The sequence below is a fragment of the Paroedura picta genome, chromosome 12, assembly GCF_049243985.1.
Source record: "Paroedura picta isolate Pp20150507F chromosome 12, Ppicta_v3.0, whole genome shotgun sequence".
In the NCBI taxonomy this organism is placed as follows: Eukaryota; Metazoa; Chordata; class Lepidosauria; order Squamata; family Gekkonidae; genus Paroedura; species Paroedura picta.
Window position 1 is genome coordinate 33733511 of NC_135380.1, and position 23678 is coordinate 33757188.

The window sequence follows — 23678 nt, forward strand, 5'->3', positions numbered from 1 at the left end:
GTTGGGACATTCTGCAGGCCATGATGAACAGCCCTGTCCTTCCCCATTTACCTACATCCCACCCTTCTTCAAAGGAGCATATGGTACATGATTCTCCTCTGCTCTGATTAGCCTCCCAGTAACCCTGTGAAGAAGAGCCTCTTGTGGCGCAGAGTGGTAAGGCAGCCGCCTGAAAGCTTTGCCCATGAGGTTGGGAGTTCAATCCCAGCAGCCGGCTCAAGGTTGACTCAGCCTTCCATCCTTCCAAGGTCGGTAAAATGAGTACCCAGCTTGCTGGGGGGTAAACGGTAATGACTGGGGAAGGCACTGGCAAACCACCCCGTATTGAGTCTGCCATGAAAACGCTAGAGGGCGTCACCCCAAGGGTCAGACATGACTCGGTGCTTGCACAGGGGATACCTTTACCTTTACCTTTAACCCTGTGAAGTAAGTTAGGCTGAGGGCGGGGGGTGAGGAGAGACTATTTCATCTCACCCAGTGAGCTTTAGATGAAGTGGGAATTTGAATCAAGACCTTCAGAGTTATAGTATGGTGCTCCAGCTATAAAAGCAGGTTTTCTGGAGAGGCGGTATAGAAATGTTCTAAATATACAGCCTCCACCCCATTCCAGTTGTCATTGATAAAATCTGCTTGTTTAAGAGTGATTTCATTACAGCTTTGTACATTAATGACCAATAAGTAGCATTTGCAGTGTGCTTTATTTGATGAAAAATGTCTAAGTAACCTGTTGGATGAGCTCCCTAGCCATCAGCCAAATTCCATCAACAATGAAGAAGAGTTGGTTCTTATATGCCGCTTTTCTCCGCCTGAAGGAGTCTCAAAGTGGTTTACAATCGCCTTCCCTTTCCTCTCCAAAAAACAGACACCCTGTGAGGGAGGCTGAGAGAGCCCTGATATTACTGCTCAGAACAGCTTTATCAGTGCTGTGACGAGCGCAAGGTCACCCGGGTGCGTGCCAGTGGGGAAGGATTGGGGAATCAAACCCAGCTTGCCAGATTAGAAGTCTGTGCTCCTAATCACTACACCAAGCTAAGGTCACAGCCAGGCATCCTTCTGTCATGCTTAGATTGAGAACAGCACTAGATATGTGTTTTATTAGTTATCTGTTTTAGTTTTTAATTGTTGCATGCTGCTTTGGGAGCCAAAAAGAGCATAAAAATATAATGCCCTTACATTGCGGTTCTAAACAGAATCATATTCTACTCAACCCATTGAATTCAGTGGGATTAGAACAGTGTAACTCTGTTTAACATTGTACTGTAAATGACGCAATCCTGAGAGTTAAGAATCCTGATATCTCTTTTTGAGTTCTCTGGAGCACAAATGTATCAATTTTTTTTACCGTTGCTGTGCTTTCTGCTTTCTGCTTTGCCCATGTTCAAATATCAGTAAGTGTGAATTTTCCTTCCTCCTGCCACCATTAGACAACAGTGTTTTACCTGTGTTTGTTTTCTGTACTTGCTCCCGGGTTACTATCTCATACGTCACATTTTAGCCTGGAGTAAAGAGTTTTGGCCAAGTTATAATCCTTTTGATTCAAGGAGTTCCTAATGGAAAAACTGAAAACAATCATACAATTGCTATTTGGAGTGAGGTCACCTACTGCTAAACATTCTTCTAGTAATAACAATATTGGAAGAAAAGTGAACTCTGATTTAAGAGTTCCTGCTTAAAGAGCCCAGCCTGTAAATGACAGGGAATCTTCTGCTTGCTTTCATGAGTTTTTACAGCAGCCTCCAAATGGCTAGGGCATCAGAAAGGTCTCAGTGTTTAAGCAGTTGTCATTCCCCCCTTATTTTATTTTTAAGATGGAAAAGGCAATGTTCAACAGGGCTGATTAGTTCTCTAAATTTCACAAAACTGTGGGCTTCCAATTGATTATACTTGCATTATCCTTCTGCCTCTAAATGTTACATGGAAAAAAAAATACCCCAAGTGGAACAAACTGATTAATCACACTTATGGAACACAGGCACCTGATGGATTAAGGTGATGCTCAGAAAAGCTTTATACTTCAAATATCTGCACTTTCAAGGGGAAATGACAAGGGATTAATGTCTCACTATGTTTCCTGTTGTTTGTAAACACTACTGGACATAGGAAATTGCAAAAATGGAGCACTAACAGTATCATGAAGTCTCATGCTTAAATTTGAATCACACATCAAAGTCATTAATGCTCAAACTAATGGTGGAACGCATGAACTGGAACCTAAAATGTATACCATTCACAGTCTGGGACCCACATATCTACCTTTCTACCTATACCCCCTGGAGAATGCTCTGCAAACAGCAGCCAGTTGGTGGTCCCTGGCCTCATTGAGGTACATTTGGCCTCAATCAGGGCCAGGATGTTTTCTGTCCTGGCCCTTACCTAGTGGAATGAGCTCCTGATCTGGGCCCTGACAGAACTATTGCATTTCCACAGGGCCTGTAAGATGGAGCTCTTACACCAGGCTTCTGATTGGGGCCAATGAAGCAGAAACATCAATTGGGCCCTCCCTATCAAAAAGATGCTCCTGATCACACTCTAGTTCTGGAAGAACAGATGGTAAACCAGGACTGTTTATGCTGGTTTTGGTACTAAACTTCTGTTTCAAGCTAGTTTTAATTATTTTTTTATCTGAATTCTAATGAACTGTTTTTAAGTATTTTATGTGAATGACATTGCATACACTACCCTGAGCTGGTCTTCTGTGAGGGCGGTATATAAATCGAATGAATGAATGAATGAATTCTGAGACTTGTTTTCATAGTAAAAACAAGGATTGGTTCTGTTTGATATCATGTTTCCTGTAAACATTACAGGATAGCACTCATTTCCTTTAAGGTAAGTTTTAAACAATTTTACAATCAGAGCCAAAGGGGTGTAGTTGCTAAAATGAGCAAGTTACTATCTTTCAAACAAGCCTCCCTCACTTGGTGGTTTGGGGGCTTGGTGGTTTGTAGCCTGCCTTTTGTTCCTGAGACCTGGTAGCTGACAACTAAAACATTGCAATAAGAACAATGAAATTCATATAACTAAACTAAACTAAATCACCATTCAACAACCTTGGGAGAGAATATTAACGTGACATTGTTTGGAAGCTAACCTGATCTTGCTCATATCCATCACGCATGATGATGTTAGCAGAATAGTGACACTAATTTTGTATCTCTGATTGCCTTAGAACAGGTTGTAGTTAACCTGTGGTCCTCCAGATGTCAATGGACTACAATTCCCATGAGTCCCTGCCAGCTTTTGGAATTGTAGGCTCATGGGAATTGTAGTCCATGGATATCTGGAGGACCCTGCCTTAGAAGACTCTTTACATTCAAATACAGAAGTAATAATGTGAAAAATAATGATACAGCCACAGATTACACAGACTTGGTGCTGCCATTAAAGATGAGTGCCTGTAGATGAAGAAAAAAAGATGTGTAGATCCAGATATTTATCTTCTACTTGATATGATTGATACAGAAAGTAACCATATTTTTCACTAAAGAAATAGGAATTTGATAACACATTCTTGCAAATAATTTAATCAAATTATTCTAATTGTGACATAGGGATTTGCACAGAATTTAAAATAATTTGACAGTGTAGTGACAGCTAAAAAGGGAAGATGGGATCTATGGGCTCCAATGAAATTGAAAAGAGGAGGTAAAAATGTCACAGAAAATTTGCTACTGGCCACTGAGGCCTTCTTACTTTATACCCCAAGCTGTAGGGTAATTAGTGCCTCTGTGGTTGCTCTCACACTGTTTGGGTATGTTCTATGTGTGCAAATCTTATTTGAAGCCCTATTTGCTCTAAAGTTTTCCATTTTCAAACTTTCCTATTTAGTCCTGAATTATCACATCACCTTTTTGCCATACATATAACATTTTTCTTCTGAGGAATTCATGTGGCTGCCTTCAGTTGATTCCAATTCCGGCCAAAACAGTTGTCTGAAATAAATAGGGATGCCAGCCTCTAGGTGGGGTCTGGGAATCCCCCGGAATGACAGCTCACCTCCAGACTACAAAGCTCAGTTTCCCTAGAGAAATGTATGCTATGGCATTATACTCCACTGAGGTCCCTGTTCTCCCCAACCTCCATCCTCTAATATCTAGAAGTTTCCTAAGCTGGATTTGGCAACCCAACCCCCCATCCCCCACTGGTGGCAGAGTGAGGAGGGGAATCTGGCAACTTTAGAAGTAGTTTAGGTTGAAAGGCTACCTGGGCTAAGTCCTGGTTAACTTCATGGCTAAGTGGGGATTTTAACATAGTTTCCCCATGTTATAACCTAATTCAAAGAGATAAGCTAAAGCTCAAATAAGAACTCAAGAGTGATCTTAGTATGCCTTATGCATTGCATTAAAATACTGGATATATTAGGGTCTTCACTGCTCAAAATTTCTTCTGTAATGATTCAAACATAAGATCAGTCAAAGAAGCCCTATTTAAGCACTCTTAAAAAGACTAGATCTATATTGATTTTTTTAAAGCATGCCCTAAAATTTACCTTTCCTACTCACTACATTACACCGACTGAATGCCTAATAATATCTCTTTGTTGATGGAGACTGCATATTTTTTTAAAAATGGACAACAGTATCATTAGCCAGATGTAGAGAATGTCTGGATTTATGCAATATAGAGTGCATATAGACATGTACAATGTACTCTGGACTCAAGATAGCTCCATTTGTAAAGAATTTTGGAGCTACCCAAGAATGCTGTTGTTTATACATTAGTATATTGGCTTGGTAAGAATAGTCAACATGCAATGCATTCCTAGGAAACGGAACTGATACCGTATTTTGTAAAGATACCATCTTTTGTCTGACTCATAAATGAAAGAAGTGTTGTTCTTACAAACCCTTAAAATGCAAAACTTTCAATACTGTTTTGTCATCTGCAATGCCATTTGTCTACATATCACTATGGTTGCCTTTTTTCCTTTAAGGCCAAGGACCTCAGTATAGTTTTCCTACGAGAAAAAAATTCAGTTTCCTGTACCTTAATTGGGAGATGTCATGTAAGTATGTCAGGACATCTACTTACCTGATGGCTTATCAGTTGAAGTTGGAATACTAGTAACTGATGGCATGGTTGGGAGCGTGGGTGGAAGAACCTTTAAATTCTGGTCACTTTGAATTTCATTAGTAGATATTTGGTTAATACGGTCATAATTGGGAGGTTGGTAGACTCTGTTTGGTGGCTGTGGAGGTTGTGGGATTGGTTTAATGGACGGCGTCCTCTGGCAGTGCTCTTCTAGTTGTGCAATAATGATTGACTGGTTGTTGGCAATAGTTACCAGGTGTTGATACTTGTGCTCCAAGTCTTTGTATTTGTTTGCAAGCTGCAACATGTCGGCAGTTTGATTCAGTATCTTATTTTCCAGTTGAGAAAGTTCTAAAGCATTGTCCCGTTTCCGGATGATTTCATGCAGTAGCTGCATATAGAGTTGGGTGACCCGCGAATTCATGTTGCGGCTCTCTTTTCTTAAGAGCTTTACTTCATTAACGATTCCTCCATCTACCTCCACCAACTGCTGAAGGGTTTCTATTTGCCTCTTTTGCTTAAGCAGTTCATTGTTCAGCAATTCTATCTCCTGCTTATTTACCCTGTTTTCAAGTACAACCTCTGGTTCTTTTGAATTAACACAAATGGCACCTGTCACTTTCTGTTGAGGTACGATGAAGGTATACGTGCACTTGTCTTGGGTGTCACTGGAGCGCTTGTACCTGTTAGTGTAAATGAATTCTTGTTCTTCTCCTGCATCTCTTCTCTCCGAACCCGGAGTCTTGGTAGCGTGCATGCCCAACGCAGTCATTAACAACAAGCAAGCTGCTGCCTTCATGGCTTTTTGTTTCTGGGCTGTTTTGTATAAATGAACCCTTGGATCTGTTTAAATATAAAATAAATAGATAATAGTTAATAGCCACTAACAAGTAAACGCAAGCCAGAAGAAGCTGTCCTGTTCTAAATGGTACAATTGCTGAATGGCAACCAATCCTGAGAAAGTACACTAAAATTACACTCTTATGACTGGTGCGTATAGACATTTACAGTCAGGATGACTCCATTTGTGGAAAACTTTGGAGGGAATCAGCCGTTAAAGGGATTGAGCAATGTGTGTACTAATATAATCAATGGCAGAGCTCCAGGTAAGAAATACATTACTCTAATTGCCTCCAGAGGAAGCTCACAGCTGCTAATGATATAGTGGTTTGCAATATGGCAAGAGTAGGTTGTCTCATTATTGGCCTGGTTGTGCATGGCAAATAAAAATTGCATTACAGGGACAAGACAAATCTCCTTGAATGCAGAAGGGATAGAGCTCTCTGTTAACATCACCCTGAGGCTATTATATTCCAAATGAGTTAGATCCACAATAGCTTGTATCCTACCACTCAACTCAGCAAGGGTTAAAGCTTCCAGTTTAAGTGGCTCTTCCTCAAGTGGAAGAGGATTTCAGTTGGAGAAAGGCTCCTGAGGCTGGAGGGAGACTTCTAAGTCTTCTGGGCAGGATATAACTCCAAGTCTATGTTTTAATGATTACATATCAGGCTCTTTGATTTTTCTATCATGTCATTGCTGTGTGGGAACTCAGATAGTTGAAGAAAACAGGGCTGCTAGTGGTGGTGGTGACAACGTTCATTTCTTGTATTGTAGGATGGGCTAAAGCAAAATCCTACTATGCCTTTTGATCCAGTTATGTGAGTGACAAGTCTCAAACTTACCTCTGCCTTGTCAGTGCTTAGATCTTTTCAGGGTCAGCCCTCAACTCTTAGGAAAAATGGTCGGAAATAAGTGTGAGGTTTTTTAAGGCACTGTCTATATTCTGTGCTTCTCCATTAAAAAGTGTGCCTCTCAACTTCATGTCTATTCAGTGCTATTCAGTGTTTTATGAATATTTTACTTTTAAAGTTGTCGAGTAAATTCTATATTGCAAATAGACATTGTCTGAGACACTCTTGCTAGTAGTATTCATATTGTCCTCACCAGTGTTTGTTTTTTATGATGAAAAGCTTTAACAACTGGTGTGTTGGGCATGCTTTTGCAACAGAGCTATTTAGATGTGTTTCTCTGTTTCCCAGAACGACTTTTAATCTTCAAAGGCCTTAATGGAATGGAATAAATGGAACCATTACAACCAGTTCTAATGGTCTGTGCAATTTATTCTCAAGGAAATATAGAGACGATGTACATCAAGTACAAAGAATTTGGTCCCCATTTCTCTGAGATGCCTATTCTAATGCTTTTTTTGTGTGCTGAAACACCCATGTAGAGACAGCTCCCCAATCTTCTTTCATGATATCTAAAGAAGCCAAGATTATTTCCTTTAATTTCTATTCTGCTTCATCTGTAGACCTTGAGTGAGGTAACAGTAGTTCTTAGAGAAAAAGGAAACCCAATAGCAATGGAACTCTCAAAATATCTACTGTACAGAAATAAAACATTCTCTGAAGTCTAGTGAATCACAAAAGTTAAACACATACACATAATGTTAATGCAACACATCATTTTCCCTGTAGAGAAATGTATATATCTTGGGTACAATACAAAAAGACTTCTTTGCCAGTGGTAGAAGGAACGGGCTGTTACAAGCAAGTCCTGTGTCTTGAAAGCAGCATCATTCAAAATCTTAAGAGAAATTGGAAACATAAATTAAAACTCTCCTAGACAGCTTTAACTTGCATAACCAGCATTTGCGCACCAGGTCACACTTGGTGACCCTGGCAGACTTCCAATCCTCATATTTTACACAGTTGAACTGGTGTTTTTTTTTTTAATGTCTTCAGCATAGAAGTTGTAAAAAGATGAAAAAAAGAGATTTCTTGCTTCAGTATCTGGCTCCCAGGCTTCACAAATCCTCATTTGTCTTGAATTGAATCTCTGTTTTCCCCTAAAATCCTTTTCTTGCAACATTTTACAATGTGTTCTTCACTGCAAGAACAGCAGTTATGGCACAGAGCCTCATAACTGTAAAAATAACAGTTTTCTCACAAAAGTTCCTATACCAATAAGAAATGACAGATCACCTGCATGAAGATCTCCAGAACATAAGAAATATGGGACAGGTATGCAGTTGGCTCAGCCTGTTATATAGTCTGTTTCTGCTGTTCGAGTATATCGTACTTTATTTATTTATTTTGAAGGTGTATATATCACTCTGCCAGAGACCTATTTGAGGCAGCTCAGAAATAAATCAGCAGAATAAAATCACAGCACAGCAGTGTGAAAACAAACCATAAAAGCCAGAGCATGAAAACAAGCTATATAAGCTCACATTCTTTTACTGTGCTACCTACACTGTTATTATTTACAAACTGGCTGCAAAGACCGTTTTAGAAAAATGGGCCTTGAAAAGGGAGAAGGGGTAAGGGGAAGTGGAGAAGCCCCTCTCCCCCCCCCCACGCTGCTGCCTACCTGATCCTGGCGTCCAATGAGAGGGGCCAGAAAGAGGGCTCTCCCCGCGAGGCGCGGCAGTGGAGAGTGGCCTGTGGGCCCGGGAAGGGGTCTCCCCGTGGCAGAGGGCTTCCCGGGGCAGGGGAAGCAGAGAGGGCTCTCACCTCCTGGGCTCAGGGGCAGTGGAGAGCCCCCCCCCCAGTTGGCCGCACCAGCAGAGAGCTGCCCAGGGCAGTGGAGAGGCCCCACCCCCACTGGCTGAGCCAGCGGAGAGCTGCCCCTGGGGCCGGGAAGGACTCTCACCATGTCCTTCCCGGTGGCAGGGGAGAGCCACTCCCCCCCCCGTCGGCTGGGCTGGCACTGCCCCTGGGCCCGGGAAGGCCTTTTGCCACATCTGGGACTCGGCAAAAGGCCTTTCCAGCCCTAGGGGCAGCGCAGATGGGCGCTGTCCGGGGTGGACTAATCAGCGAAACTGGCCATACCCTGATTGGCCCTATTCCACCTCGGACAGCCAGACTGGCTCCACCCCAGGGCCAGTTTCCCTTTTATTTATAAGTAGAACCATGGATAAGGATGAGAAACTGGTCACACAATCCACCCCTCCCCTCCTTTTTTTTTTTTTTTACTGTCATCACAACTAACTTATGGCAATTCTTTGGTGGGGCCTTCAAGGCAAGAGATGTTCAGAGGTGGTTTAACATAGCCTGCTGCTGTGTTGTGATCCTGCTATTCCTTGGTGGTCTCCCATCAAATATTGACAAAGGCTGACTCTGCTTAGCTTCCATGACCCAGGCTCCCCTGGGTTATCCAGGTCAGAGCAATTGGTTCCTTCTAGTCAGCACAGTTTGTTCCCACGGTGAAACATCAGCCATATCAACCTGATCAAAGTACAGCTCTCTTCAATTGGCCTCTGCTGCCTCTGTTTTAAAGCTGCTTCTCTAATCTTTTGTTGGCTTTCTTATTTAAAGCCCACTACATGCTCAGAATCTACAAGAGGAAGTCCGGTTCATAGGAGTGTATTTGATTTTTGTTTTTTACAGACCTCTCAAGGATAGAGTCCTAGGCTCCTGAAAATCAGTGCCAAAAGCATTCATTAAAACATAAGAGGAACCATGTTGGATTAGACCAATGACCCCCCCCTCCCCACCGACCAACACTCTGTGTCACACAACAGACAAAATCCAGCTGCCATCAGGAAGTCCACTAGTGGGACCAGAACTCCAGAAGCCCTCCCCACCGTTGTCCCTGCAAGCACAATAAATAATTTCTTTAATAAATGGGAATACAGAGTCACAGACATAGTGTTCCATCTAGAAGTTGTGGCTAATAGCCACTGATGGGCATCTGCTCCATATTTTTATCCAATCCCCTTTAGAAAGATGTCCACACTTGTAGATGCCACCACTTCCTGCAGCACTCATTGGCACTGATTGGTCAAGATTGCATTCTTAGAACCTAGTCTGGCTGTTCAGGTGATTGGCAAAGAATAAAAGGTAGAAATGGCTCTGATTGCGGTTGCTGATTCAACAGTGGCTCAACTAATTGTGCCTCAGGGAATGCAATTTGAAAATGTTTCTGTCATCTAATAAGCAGAAGCAAAACAAACTTCCAAAGAAAAGAGATTACATTCACTCTCTTCCCCTGTCCCATTTCAGCCCCTGTTCCTGAAAATGCAAAACAAAACCAGATATTTTCCTTGGCACTGCAAGTGAAATGCAAAAGACTCACTATGGGAATTTCCCTTTTTATTGAAAGGCCTTTTACATTTACAAAGAATTTTCTACTCTGAATAGAGACATGTTTTGTTCCTTCTTTTGTCACCAACAGAATGTCTACAATGCCTGATGAGATTGTCAGCATGACATTAAATAGATAATTCACCTTTCTGTTTTGCTAATGTCAGGTCTTCCTTATACTGAATTAATATAAGGTGACCAGATTTTAACATTGGCAAAGCGGGACACCATTGACGGGAGGGGGGGGGCATTCTTGATTAAAAATTTGGTCTATATGGGGCAACAAAAGGTTTCATAGAACGCAAAAAGAGTATTGTAATATATATTTTTTTACTTTTAACATACGTACAATTTGCCAGGTGCCCCCAGATGTTCCTTCAAAAGTGGGACAATCTGGTCACCTTAAATTAATAGCACTGCCGTAACACTAATACAGTTTGCTCTTAAGCAGGGCAATAAAATGCTTTATCACTAAGTGCTAAAAATTGCACAACATAATCTAGAGAGCATTGAAATTGAACAAACTTTAGATATCTTGCTATTGTAAATGAGAGGAAAGTCCTAGAATATTTTCCAGAATAACAGGGTTTGTTGGGAAAACTTCCTCAGATTGCATACTCTGGGTATTTCCATCCCTTTATAGATTGCTTCTGTAGTTGGGTTGACTGTAGATCCCAAATGACTGAGAGGTATGTCAGACAGATAAAGCAGCAAGATTGCTAGTTACATTAAAAAAAAAAAAACTTCAGAGGTGATCTCACAAAGAGTCTCATGCAGTTTCATGCTTGCTCTTTCATTTTGTTATAATCTTGTAAAAGTAGCACCTTTAAGACCAACAAAGATTTATTTAAGGCGTGAGCTTTCGAATGCAAGCACTCTTCCTCAGACTTAATCTTAATAATCTTAATCTTAGTAATTTTGGATACAGTTTGGAAAATACGAGATTCTTCCACATTTTGTAAAGACGAAGGTTATGCTGTGCAAATAGCTTGAGTCAAAATGGGAGGGCTTTTCCCAAGAACACCCCTTCCCCAAACAGTCTTTCCTCCTTTGTGGGAAATTATTCAGGACCCATTTTTCATTCCTTTTAAGAGGAGAGAGAGAAGGGGCCTCCATTAGTATACATTCTGACTCCTTATACCTCTATGAGCTAGGGTTATATGATGACATCATCATTTGAAGGGAGGAATGAATATGCTTCACTCTGGATTGACTTGCTTCGCCTCCAGTGATGTAGTAGTCATAACAATTAATCACACTGTGATGTCTCTGCTACTATGATGGAATTTGTTTTAGAAACAGAAATGAAGCAATCTGACCTCCAGGCAGCACTGACTGGGCTTTCAAAAAGTTTTGGACAGGAAACTTTCCCCCTCCCATCCTTTTTGTGCTGAAAATAAAACAATAATATACTTTTAGAAATGGTTATGTTCATATATCCACTGTCTGATGGTGATGCATTGGTATATCAGTAGACATTTTTACGGACACCTTAAGTGTTCTATCCCTGCAGTTTCAAAAGCTTGCAAATGACAGTAGGCAAACAATGCGTTATCTTTGCTTCCTATTGTTTATATAATTTAAGAGCTATACATTAATTTGAAGTATATGTTTGAGGAAAACACGTTATAATTTAAACAAAGTCTCTGGGGACGTTATGAAGTGATGTGATGTAATATAACGGATAATCTGGGACATGAAAACTAAGGGCAACACTGCAAGAGACCAATGCACCAAACTCTCACAACTGTGACATATCATGAATTTTTCTGTCCTACAAAATGAAAGTTTGGGGTTGTTGTTTTTTTTTTGGGGGGGGGGGGTTAAAGAAACTCTTGCTTACAAAGGATACTTCCCTTATTCTTACCAAAAATATTTGCGACACTTTAAGGCAGGGATATTCAAACTGCGGCCCTCCAGATGTCCATGGACTACAATTCCCAGAAGCCCCTGCCAGCATTCGCGAATGCTGGCAGGGGCTTCTGGGAATTGTAGTCCATGGACATCTGGAGGGCCGCAGTTTGACTACCCCTGCTTTAAGGTGTGAGTATTCTAACTCCTTGAGGTAGCAGAAGGCAATATTTAACAGGAAATTATATTGGACTTTTGAGGAAGCCTAAAAATATAACCGCTAACCTTACTGTAGTGTTCAAAATGTGACTATTTATTTCTTCAGCGTTTTGTTTTGGGGGCATTCCAGACAGCTTCCCCCAGGTGAAAAGCACAGTGACCATTAATCTACCCTTGTAACGTTTTCTGGGGAGCCTGCTGTTACTCACTGTTGTTAACTGTAGTTGCTGGGAAACAGCGGTTGTTGACTCTGCAAGCATGCTTTTCTGCATGGAAGGTGGTTGCGTAAGTATCACAAGTATTTATTGGAATGTGCCCATGACTTCACCATATCATTAGTCTCTTGCCCTTTGATATGCTGCCTTTTCAGTTGCCTTTTGAATTTTCAGTGCTTTATCTTTTACTACTTGGAGGCTTACTCTGGAGCACATTTCTGGCCATTAAAAAAAAAAAACCACAACTTTAGTAATGCAGTAAGGTCACTCCACAGAAGTAAAGCCACCCTTCTCCTTCTCCTGATCTGCAGGTTATGGGCATATCATGTCATATCATATGGCTACTGCCGATGCAGCATTAAGAGAGAAATGAAATATCTCGCTGTGTTGAAAGGGTGATTGGCCCCTTCTTAGCTCAGTGTCAGTTTGGCCAATGCTGGTTTAGCACAGATCCACTTCCCTTCTTGTCCTTTGAAAATACATGCTAAGAATGACCACAAAAACAAACAAAAAAAAAAACCCAGCCAGAATGTATAACTTTGTAATATACTGGTAATAAAATAGTATACTATTATTAAACAATATTATTGTAAGGGAAATGTTGCAGAGTGGTAGCCGTGCCAGTCTGTTGCAACCAAAGCGTGGTGGCAGGCAGGCGAAGGAGGAAGGCTTTTTGTGTATGGCAAGGGGGTGGGGAAAGCAGGGCACATGCGCTCTGCAGTGGGGAGGAGAAGCGTGGGCATGTGACGCCTTTATAAGACACCACGTGAGCTGGGGCCCGGCCTCTTTGCCCGTGGCAACTGAGCAAAAAGCTTCCCTCCCTCCCACCCTTGTTTTTTTTCCTGTTGATTACTGAATGTTACAGAAATGTTTGATAACAAATGGAATGGTCAATTAATGTTATAATTATTGTTTATGCTTTAATAATTTGTCACAACTGCATGGAGGGCAAGGGGAACGAGTCTATAATAAAAGGGGGGAATACGGAGGGGGGAGTAGAAGTACTCCCCAGATAAGATGCCTTGCTGGAAAGGCTGTTGTTTGGAGCGGGCCAACCCAGATGGGAAGGCCCCAGGACCGCACCAGTAGAGCAAGATGAAAGGGGGTGGGCTGAAGGAAGTCTACGCCCAGCGGCAAGGGGACCCATGGGCCTGGCTGGGACCAGGATGGGATTCCCAGGGCACCGCTGAAGTTAGAGAATTGGGTCGGATAACCCAGAGAACTATGATGTAGCCTCCATCTCCCTTGCCAGCCAACTCATGGATTTTAATAAAGTTGTGGCCTGTTTGCCAAAAAGGATTGGAGTTTGAGCCATATTCCTAGCCCACATTGCCCACCTGCAAGTCAATGCAAAATCACAGTAGTGGCTTCTTAAAAGATTTACCGTATTTATTGTGGCATAAGCCCGAGCCCACTTCATTCAGGGCAGGGTAAGAAATGGTTATCTTAATAAGTTCAAGGTTTTTTCAGGTTTCACCTTAGTCAGCCTTAGTAAGTCAGAAAGGCTATTTTAACCTTCTCAAGTGTAATCAGGTCAAAACCAAATACCAAGTAGCCTAGCTTTGTCCATTTCCTCCTCTACTCTCAAGGGAAACAGAAAAAGAAATAAAACAAGGGAAGTTCAGAAGAATGGATACAGATTATGCTTTCAGATCCTTTGGATCAGCAGTATTAGGGATTTGAAAAGCATTTTACCTAAATAGGTAGTTGTTTATTTGATCCTGGCACTCATCACAAGTGATAGGACATGCATCTTGCACTGTGCAAGGATGAAGATGGGCACTCTGTTTTGGATCTTAAGACCTGGTCCCATTTTTGCTGCACATGTTTCCATTGTGGAGCACATTTCTCTAACGCTTGTCACATCTGCTTTCTCAAGACTAGTGCCTTTGAGTGATCCTGAAAGCGCCTGGCACTAGAACACGCTCCACAGTGAAGGCCTGCCTTCCAAGGGACAAGGTACATTGCAAGCAGAGCTTAAAACTCTTGCCTCTTCTTCATGGCCCAAGACAAGATGCATGTTGGAAGTGTTGAGAGCAGAACTCCTGCTTTTCTTGGCAACTGTCAGGCACTCTCTAAGGAGGTGTACCTCACACTTGGTTCAGGTTACATCCACCAGGAATTCTTATACCAATGTTGCCTTTGGCTTTAATACTATTTAACGAACACGTCTCAAAGTCAGGGAGGGAAGCAGATTTTTTTTAAAAAGCCCAGGCTGTCCTTTTGGTAATGTGTGACTTTAAATAGTTGTTAGAGCCTCTTGTGGCGCAGAGTGGTAAGTGGCAGAAATGCTGTCTGAAGCTGTCTGCCCATGAGGTTGGGAGTTCGATCCCAGCAGCCGGCTCAAGGTTGACTCAGCCTTCCATCCTTCCGAGGTTGGTAAAATGAGTACCCAGCTTGCTGGAGGGTAAACGGTAATGACTGGGGAAGGCACTGGCAAACCTCCCCGTATTGAGTCTGCCATGAAAATTCCTTGCGTAAATGTAATTGTGTGGTCCGAAATGCAAAACTGTGCCAGGCTGGATAGTTTGTTCCTCAAAAATGCTGAAGGATAGATCAGCTGAAGCAAGGATGGAGGTAAAGGGCCTGTCCTCCCTGTGATCACCCTTCTCTGCAAACTTAGCCACTCTCAACCCAGCACCCAAAAACTGCCATGATGCAAGCCAGCCACAGAGTAGAACAAAACCAGCACCATAGCAGCCGTCCAGGAAAAGAGCCAACTGGCTATAGTGGGATGGATGATAGATATTTTACTTCCCTTTCTCCAAGGCCAGCTTGCTTTCTTCTAGACCCCTTTGCAATCATGTGGTGTTGCCTGAGCTGCTGTGCATGACATTAGAGAGAGAGTGGGTTGCTAGAGGGGAAAGTAAAGGATGCACACACTTCTTTCAAAGAGAGGCTTCACAGTGCTCAGAGCACACTTCTGCAGGAGGAACTCTGAGTGCCTTCTTGCTCCCTTCCTGGCACAAGACAGTGTGCTTTGACCCTCTTGCTCTTACCTGACCTGCAAGCCTAATGACAGTGTGAGAGCAAGAAGACAGAATATGAAACTGTAAGGTCATGTTCTCAAGCAATTCTCAGATATCAGTTCCAACTTGAAGGAGTCTGCTTTGAGAACCATTGGGTTCCATATAGGATTTGGGGTTTGGCTGAATCAAACTGAGCCAGCTTGGTGTAGTGGTTAGGAGTGTGGACTTCTAATCTGGCAAGCCGGGTTTGATTCCCCGCTCCCCCACATGCAGCCAGCTGGGAGACCTTGGGCTTGCCACAGCACTGATAAAGCTGTTCTGACCGAGCAGTAATATCAGGGCTCTCTCAGCCTCACCTTCCTCCGTTGTGGGGAGAGGAAGTCGCTTTGAGACTCCTTCTGGTAGAGAAAATCAGCACATAAAAACCAACTCTTCTTCTTCTATTAGACAAGTTGACGTTTTCTAAAGAAGCTAGTGTCCAAAGCATGCTAGCTGCAGACATTTTGTAATCTGTAAACAGGCCCAATATCTCAGACTGGCCTGCCGTACCAATATGTAATGTGGATGAAATTAGACAACTCTGCCTGGGTGGTCCAGGCTTACCCTGACTCAGAAGCTAAGTAGGGTTGGTTCTGGTTAGTACTTGGATGGGAGGCCATCAAAGAAGTCCAGGGTTGCTACACAGAGGCAGGTAATGGCAAACCACCTATGAATACCTGTTGCCCTGAAAATCCTACAGAGTGACCATAAGTCAGCTGTGACTTGACAGCCCTTTCCCACCACCACAGTGTAACTCATCCTGAAGTGATGGAAGTGGTCAGTTCCATAACTTTTTCATTAAGCTGTTGTTTAGTATTTGATTGAAGAAGGGGTGGTCAGGAGCTCTACAGTTTATTTTTGTTTGTACAGTAGTTACTCCACCTGGACAACTGGGCTCCATTTGGGTTTTTGAAGGTTTTTTCTCTGTAACAGCTCCCAGGCTGAATGGTGTACTGAGACCATTTGGAGCAATTTTCATAAGCAGCAGAGTTGAATACCCAACCGAATGAGAAGTCATGAAAGGCCTAGTGTTCAGCCATGTGGTATTTCTTTCTGAAAAAATAAATTTGGGTCTGTGCCCATATATTAACATACCAGATTGTGATGGGCACTTGGGAAGGTATTCTTTCCTTTAGGAGGATAAGAAGAGCCTCAAAATCTACTGTGTTTTCTGGTTTTAAAATCCCCAGATTTCACACAGTGGCAGCAGCTAGATAAATCAGAGCCCTATACTCTCAGATGTTTATTTGTATGTGTGTTCAAATAGTGTCTTGGTAGTGCTTGCTTTAGCTACTTACAAACCATTATTTAAAGGGGATCCTTTACATTTCTAGCTGTGTGAAATGATTTTACCAGGAATTTTGATCAGGGTAGAATATAGAAAATTCTGGATTAGGAATTACAATCTAATTTTTTTTAAAAAATGTATGAGGTTGTCATCCTCACTTGTTTCATATTTAATACCCCCACACACAATAAAACAGCCTGTGTAGAACTGTTTGCTTGGCATTTTATTTTAGCAGTGATTCCTAGATGTTGGGTGAAGAACCACCACCAGATAATGGAGTATTTTGGTTGGATCTGCACTTTGCACAGTATTGTGATCAGTGAAGAGTAATACTTTCAGGGTGTTTGACTTTATGGTCTGATATTGGAACCATAAAGATTCATTGGCAGGTAACTTAGTCTAAGTAGTGCTTGGAGCCCTTGTGTTATGAATTGGATTACAACTAAACAAGATTCCCATTTTCTGAAGCAAGTAGAAAGTCTCAGCCTTGAATTCATTCCCTTTTATCCTAGAAATTCTGCTTAATGACAGATGTATGGGAACAGCTGTGGTTACTTGATGTTGAGAGAAATTTTCTTTGTACTTGTTCAGAGTACTTTCCATTTTACTGTTACATCTCATACATGTAGAATTCCCTGCAAGCACAGTTTCATTTACCCCTTAATATTATCTTTCCTACTCCCTGTAAGTGACTTTTAGTGTGAGATTTCTACAGTTTGTCAACTGTGGAAATGCATTCACGGATTTGATATTCCTTATCAGATGTTAATTCCTACTGGAAGGTGAATTTAATAACTATTAAGTAAATTTTAAAAAATCCTACCAGGACATTTTTGTGCCTTTTAAACAGTACATTAAAAAAACAACAACAGCCAATTGTTTCCCCTAGCAAGAAGCAATCATTCAAGTCACCTCCAAATTAAATTTGTTAGAATTGGTTCTTGACAGAAAATCAGCCAATTTTCTTGTTTTGGTGACAGTAGAGAGGTCTGAGAGTTGGGATAGCCCTGAATCCTTTCAAGGTAGACCATTCTGAAAGGGGGAGGGTGTCCCCTGGGAAATGACAGAACAATAGCAGCATTAATCCTCAACTATACAAATTTCTTAGGGCTGATGGTGAGCACAGATAGGCACAGTTTATTCAGAATACTGCTTATATCAAAAGCAACATAAAAGTACATGCTTGAAATATCAAAATCCTCCCAAACCAGTCATTCTCCCTACATACTGTTTTGTTTTTGAGCTAATAATGTGAAGTAGGCAGAAGCAGTCTTGTTACTCTTTTAACTAAGTAGGTAAACCCAACCTTTTTCGAAAGCCCTAATTTCCTACTTGTGTGTGTGTGGAGGGGGGCAGTCAACAAAGCTCCTTGATTCTTTGAGCATGTTTGTTTTGAAATGGTAACAAAATGCCATTAGAGATTTCAGAGAATACCTATCCAGTATCTTTGGCCTTTCTTCCTTAATACTGACTGCAAAAGAATACAAGCTCATTATTGTCTCCACAATAATGGGTCAGAAAGAAATTTACTGCACAGCATCTTTTTGCTGGACATGCTCCTAGGAAAGCTGAATCCAAATGCTATATTTATTCTTACTCCACTTTAAAGGTAGCCTCATTTTATTCTCTATTAAACCAAGGCATGCTGAAAGATGCATTAGCACTTTTTGCTTTCCGTTTCATGGGCTATGTCAAAATAAGAGCTAATCTTATCATTCTTGCTTCATATGTCACAGTTGGTATTTATTGTACGTGCTGTTGCAAGAAATATTCCAAAAAAATACTCTGGTTTGTTTGGACTTCCTTTAAAAAAAAAGTTTTCCTTAAAAATGTAAACACTGAAAATGCAAGGCATTTAGAGGAACTATCTCTTAATCTGATCAATGTGTCAGGAAAGTAAAGATCAGCTTCCTGGGTTGTAATATAATAGTCCTTTCAAAGAAATGGTACAAAGAATAGAGGTTTGTTGTGAAACCTTTTAAGGAGGAAAAGGCGTTTTGCCACATGCATGATCAATGCTCTGATGGATTTCATGTGAAATTAAAATGATACCTTTGACATTTTAGACCGAGTTAACAACCATGTATTTGAAGTAAGAAAAACTTTGCAGAAACCCTAGCAAATGAGCGTTTGCATGCACTTGTTTTAATTCCTCATTTATGGGCTTACAATTTGTCACAAAAACTGATAGTGTAGTGAAGAATCCAAATCAAAACTACCAAAAGACTGGCTTTGTTTTCTAATGCATAATCATGTTTGAAAAAAAAATGATTTCATGGCATTAAAAGTAGGAATGTATTGTAAACATGACTTCTTTCATGCTCTTACCCTGTTTCCTTGGGGCTTCTTTCTTCAAGCTTTAAAGTTGTTGAGGGTTTAAAAAAAAAATCAAAGATTCAGCCGCTGGCTCCCCCACAGAAAAGGTGACATCACTGATTGCACCAAAATAAATAAATTCATCAGCAATTAAGGTTACCTAGATTTGTCTGCAGAAAAAGGTTAATACATTTAGCACTGTACTTGGCAGAATACAACCATAAGGTTATTGCAGTCTGGCTTGTTCCTTATTGTTTACTCTCGGCCCTTTAACTTGATTGCTGAATCTTATCCGTTGGTCCACATACTATAGACCCTGCTGGACAATAGGCTGCAGCAGTGACTTGCTTTTCAGGAACTCCATCTCTCCTGCATTTCAGTTGTAAAGCTCTGAATCCATCATTTCGAGCGAGGCTAAAACAGCCCTATTTGAACTTCAGCTCCTTTGTGGTGAATTTACATGCTGAAGGAGGAGAAGGAGGGGGGGGGACAGATAATCAAGCATGCGGTAAGCAGACAAGTTCTGGTTGGATAAGCTCCGCTTCCCCCTCCCACAAGAGCAAGGGATCCACCAGCAATAGACACGTTCAGGGCCTCCCCCTTAACCGCAAACAGTAGAGGGCTGGCCGAAGCCAAACTTTTACCCAGTGATGTCACAGCTCTCGGCAGCCCAGAGCAATCTGGTGTGTGGGAGTCTGACTCGCTGGACTTTGTCAAGTAGCAGCAGAGAGGCTGAAAATCTGCAAATTGCTTAGGAAGATAGCAGCACACTTTCTGTAGTTCTTAATCGGTGCTGTTGAAGGCAGGGTGCAGTTTTCTGCTTGAGGTTATATTCTCTCTCTCTTTTTTTAACCTACCCTTTCCCTGCCCTTCTAAGTGTTTTTAACCGGTGGTTGAGTCTGAATTAACTGTGAATCATCATTTGTAAGGTTGTGTAGTGCTTGCATTATAATAGACTTGAACACTGTTACATCAGAGCATGCTGGAGTGCACTCTCTCTCTCTCTCTCTCTCTCTCTCTCTCTCTCTCTCTCTCTCTCTCTCTCTCACACACACACACACACACACACACACACACACACACTCAGCTTTCTGTTTCCCCCTCTCCTTGCTTTTGGCGCATAAACTTGATCTTAGATGTGCAACAAGCTTACTGTGCAAACTAGGAAAACTGGGATAGGCTTGCTTGTGTCCCCAGGGGAGGCAATGGTAGCGAGACATTGGATAACCATCCTTTCTGTTCTGGGGGGTTAGCTGTACGTGTTTGATTCAGTCTACACAGTTTTCTTAAAGAGTCTGGTTTTTTGCTCCATCGTTGCAGAGTTTGTTATGATGATGCTACTGTTTGGGGAATATATCCTAGCATTCCCAGACCTCAGAGGTAGATATCTAGATTTAAAAGAAGTGAGAGAGCTTGGTCATCATGTCTGCTTGCACATAGCAAAGGGACTTGAAGCAGCAACTCTGTAATCACACAAGACAATTTTCTCTGCACTTGCCTTGCCTCAGCTCCCCATGCCTGCCAACTCCTCTACCTTTTACAGACTTTTATTTACAGGGCTTTTACAGACTTTTTTTAAAGCAGTTGTTGGATCATTACAATGTAATACTGTTAACAATGTATTATGAGCTATTCTCTCCTCTAGATTCCCATAGGTTACCCCTCCTTTGGATGAAAGCTGGGAAAGCCTGAAAAACTCCTCCATTGGTAGGAATAAGTAGGATAGAGAGCAGAGGGCCAAGGAAAGTGGTGATAAATCACGATGGGTAGCCATGTTACTCTGTCTGTAGCAGTAAAAAAAGAGAAAGAGTCCAGTAGCAGCATAAAGACTAACAACATGTGTGGAATCCTGACATTAGAAACCACAATATATAAAAACCTGGAGTTCCAGGACATTAAATTGATGACCTAAAAGTAGTAGTTCTCTTACAGAGAAATTTCAAAGGAGGATTAGAAATTGCAACTGCTGAATTGCAACGGATAATGAAGCTCAAGACAATGCATCCACCTGGACTGAATTGAGACCTAGATTTCCTGTCTCATTACCAAGGCTGATTTCTCCATGCCTACTACCTCTCTAATCCAATCATGCCTGTTGCTGTCATTCACCAGCAGTTGTCATTTGCCTATGAATGTGATTTCAAGGGGAAATAGACTGGCCACAGGGCAGTGAGGTTTGAAGTCCCGTAAGAGGCAAAAAATGCAAAGGACTGTAAATGAAATATTTCATTGGTGGTGAATAAGAAGTAAAAAGAAACATCTGAACAAATATCATCGACCTATGTCTGTGGGCAATTCAATAACAAAAGACACCATGCTTGAAGAGTTGAATTAGAGTCAACTAGGCTTTAACTGCTGTACACAATGCTAATACACAGCTGAAAACACTTGTGAAGGGCGTAAGCAGGAAATATTTCTGAAGAATGGAATAATTTCCTGAAAATAACACTAATCGATAGCTAATCAAAGCGTTCTTTTGGAAGGATTCATTCATCTGAACATACTTGAAGCTTTTCTGTTAAGACTTTTTGGACAGAATAAGCTATGACTGTGATTTGGTATCCGAAATCACTCCATTTTCCAATATATAGGAGAATCCAAGACATATTTGAACAAGTGTGTGTGTGTGTGTGTGTGTGTGTGTGTGTAGGGGGGTATATCCAGGCATTTGGCACTACACAAAGAAGCCATCAAGTTATTATGGGCTGAGATGAGATTAATCTCTTGTCCATTCAGGAGGAACACATCCAAGTGATGTCCAACATACAAGTAGATTGGCTAGGCTCTCAAGTCATTCAGGAAGGAGAATGGTCCCTGAAGTGGGGCATATTCAACCTGATAGTGAACCACTGGGTGAATAACACTGGGCCGGAACGCAATGTTAGGTGTGATCCAAATATGGAAAAGCAAAGATATCAACCTTAATGGGGGATACGTTTCTAGGTAACACTGTGTGTGAACTAGACTTTGGGGTACTTATGGATTGTAAACTAAACATGAGCAGGCAGTGTGATGCAGCGGTAAAAAAGGCGAATGCCATTTTGGACTGTATCAACAGGGGCATCACATCAAAATCACAAGATGTCATAGTCCCATTGTATATGGCACTGGTCAGACCACACCTGGAGTACTGTGTGCAGTTCTGGAGGCCTCACTTCAAGAAGGACGTCGATAAAATTGAAAGGGTACAGAGGAGAGCGACGAAGATGATCTGGGGCCAAGGGACCAAACGACCAAGCCCTATGAAGATAGGTTGAGGGACTTGGGAATGTTCAGCCTGGAGAAAAGGAGGTTGAGAGGGGACATTAGCCCTCTTTAAGTATTTGAAAGGTTGTCACTTGGAGGAGGGCAGGATGCTGTTTCTGCTGGCTGCAGAGGAGAGGACACGCAGTAATGGGTTTAAACTTCAAGTACAACGATATAGGCTAGATATCAGGAAAAAATTTTCACAGTCAGAGTAGTTCAGCAGTGGAATAGGCTGCCTAAGGAGGTGGTGAACTCCCCCTCACTGGCAGTCTTCAAGCAAAGGTTGGATACACACTTTTCTTGGATGCTTTAGGATGCTTAGGGCTGATCCTGCATTGAGCAGGGGGTTGGACTAGATGGCCTGTATGACCCCTTCCAACTCTATGATTCTATGATTCTAATACAAAGTGCTGGCTAGTCAATGCCATTGTCTTTCCCATAACAACCTATGGATGTGAAAGCTGAACCCTGAAGAAAGAAGACAGGAAGAAAATAGATGCTTTTGAATTATGGTGTTGGAGATGAATGCTGAGAACAGCCAAAGTTACCAACAAGATAGTTTTAGAGAGGAGCAAACCAACTATGTCATTAGAAGGCAAGATATTATGGATAAAGCTCGCTTATGTTGGACACATCACGTCATCTAACTTGTTAGAAAAATCATTAATGCTCGGCATGGTCAGCAGCAAAAGGCAACGTGGTTTCCAAAGGATCCACTGGCTCGACACGATCAAAGCCGATACAGGCATGACCATGAACCAACTAAAAGACGCAGTCATTGACAAAAACGCATGGCGAAAACTTTCCTATAGAATCTCCGAGGGTTGGACACGACTGAACGGATAACATCATCATCATTAGCCAAGGGGACTGTTGTTCTCCACTCTTCTACAAATGATGGAGGGAACACCATGCCAGATTCAGTGGACATACATCGCCATCCAGATTGGCAGAAATTGACCATATGGAAACTTTGAGGGCTTCCCTCATGAGAGTGGGCTACAGTGCAGATGTTACCAACACCATTTTAGCTTCAAGACATCAATTCGCAATCAGAATATACAACTGTGCCTCAAATGTGTGCTGGTGCTAACTACAGAAAGTAGACTGCATGTTTCTTTGGATCAGGGATGGGTATGGGCAGATGTTTCTGGGCGGCTACACTTTGCAGACAGATGGCAGCATTGGCCTCTGTTATTCCTCCTGCTAAAGGTGTGCTGATTTGACGATATTCACACATCATCAGATTCTAAATGGGGACACTTTGAAGAACCCCCTACAGAGCCACAGGTTCCCGGCATGGAAATTACACAGTCTTGTCTGCACTAACAAAGCATGCATTGGAACCTATCAAAGATATTTGTTTTAGGTTCTTGAGGATGAAGATACTATTTATTCTGGCTATCACTTCTGCCGG

The 23678-nt window shown here is 41.8% G+C and overlaps 2 protein-coding genes across 7 annotated transcripts in view; one reads left to right on the top strand and one right to left on the bottom strand.

Annotated features, from left to right (window-relative positions):
- ANGPTL2 (angiopoietin like 2) overlaps nt 1-19517 on the bottom strand; it is a 35083-nt gene extending 15566 nt beyond the window's left edge. Inside the window, exons 1-2 of the mRNA XM_077304841.1 lie at nt 19028-19517; nt 5032-5874 (exon numbers count right to left, since the gene is read on the bottom strand). Coding sequence (XP_077160956.1) covers nt 5032-5830 — 799 coding nt within the window. The 5' untranslated portion in view covers nt 5831-5874; nt 19028-19517. The remainder of the gene's footprint in view (nt 1-5031; nt 5875-19027) is intronic.
- The window catches only part of RALGPS1 (Ral GEF with PH domain and SH3 binding motif 1), a 240587-nt gene that overhangs the window by 115980 nt on the left and 100929 nt on the right, over nt 1-23678 (top strand). The gene's annotated exons all lie outside the window — the stretch shown is intronic.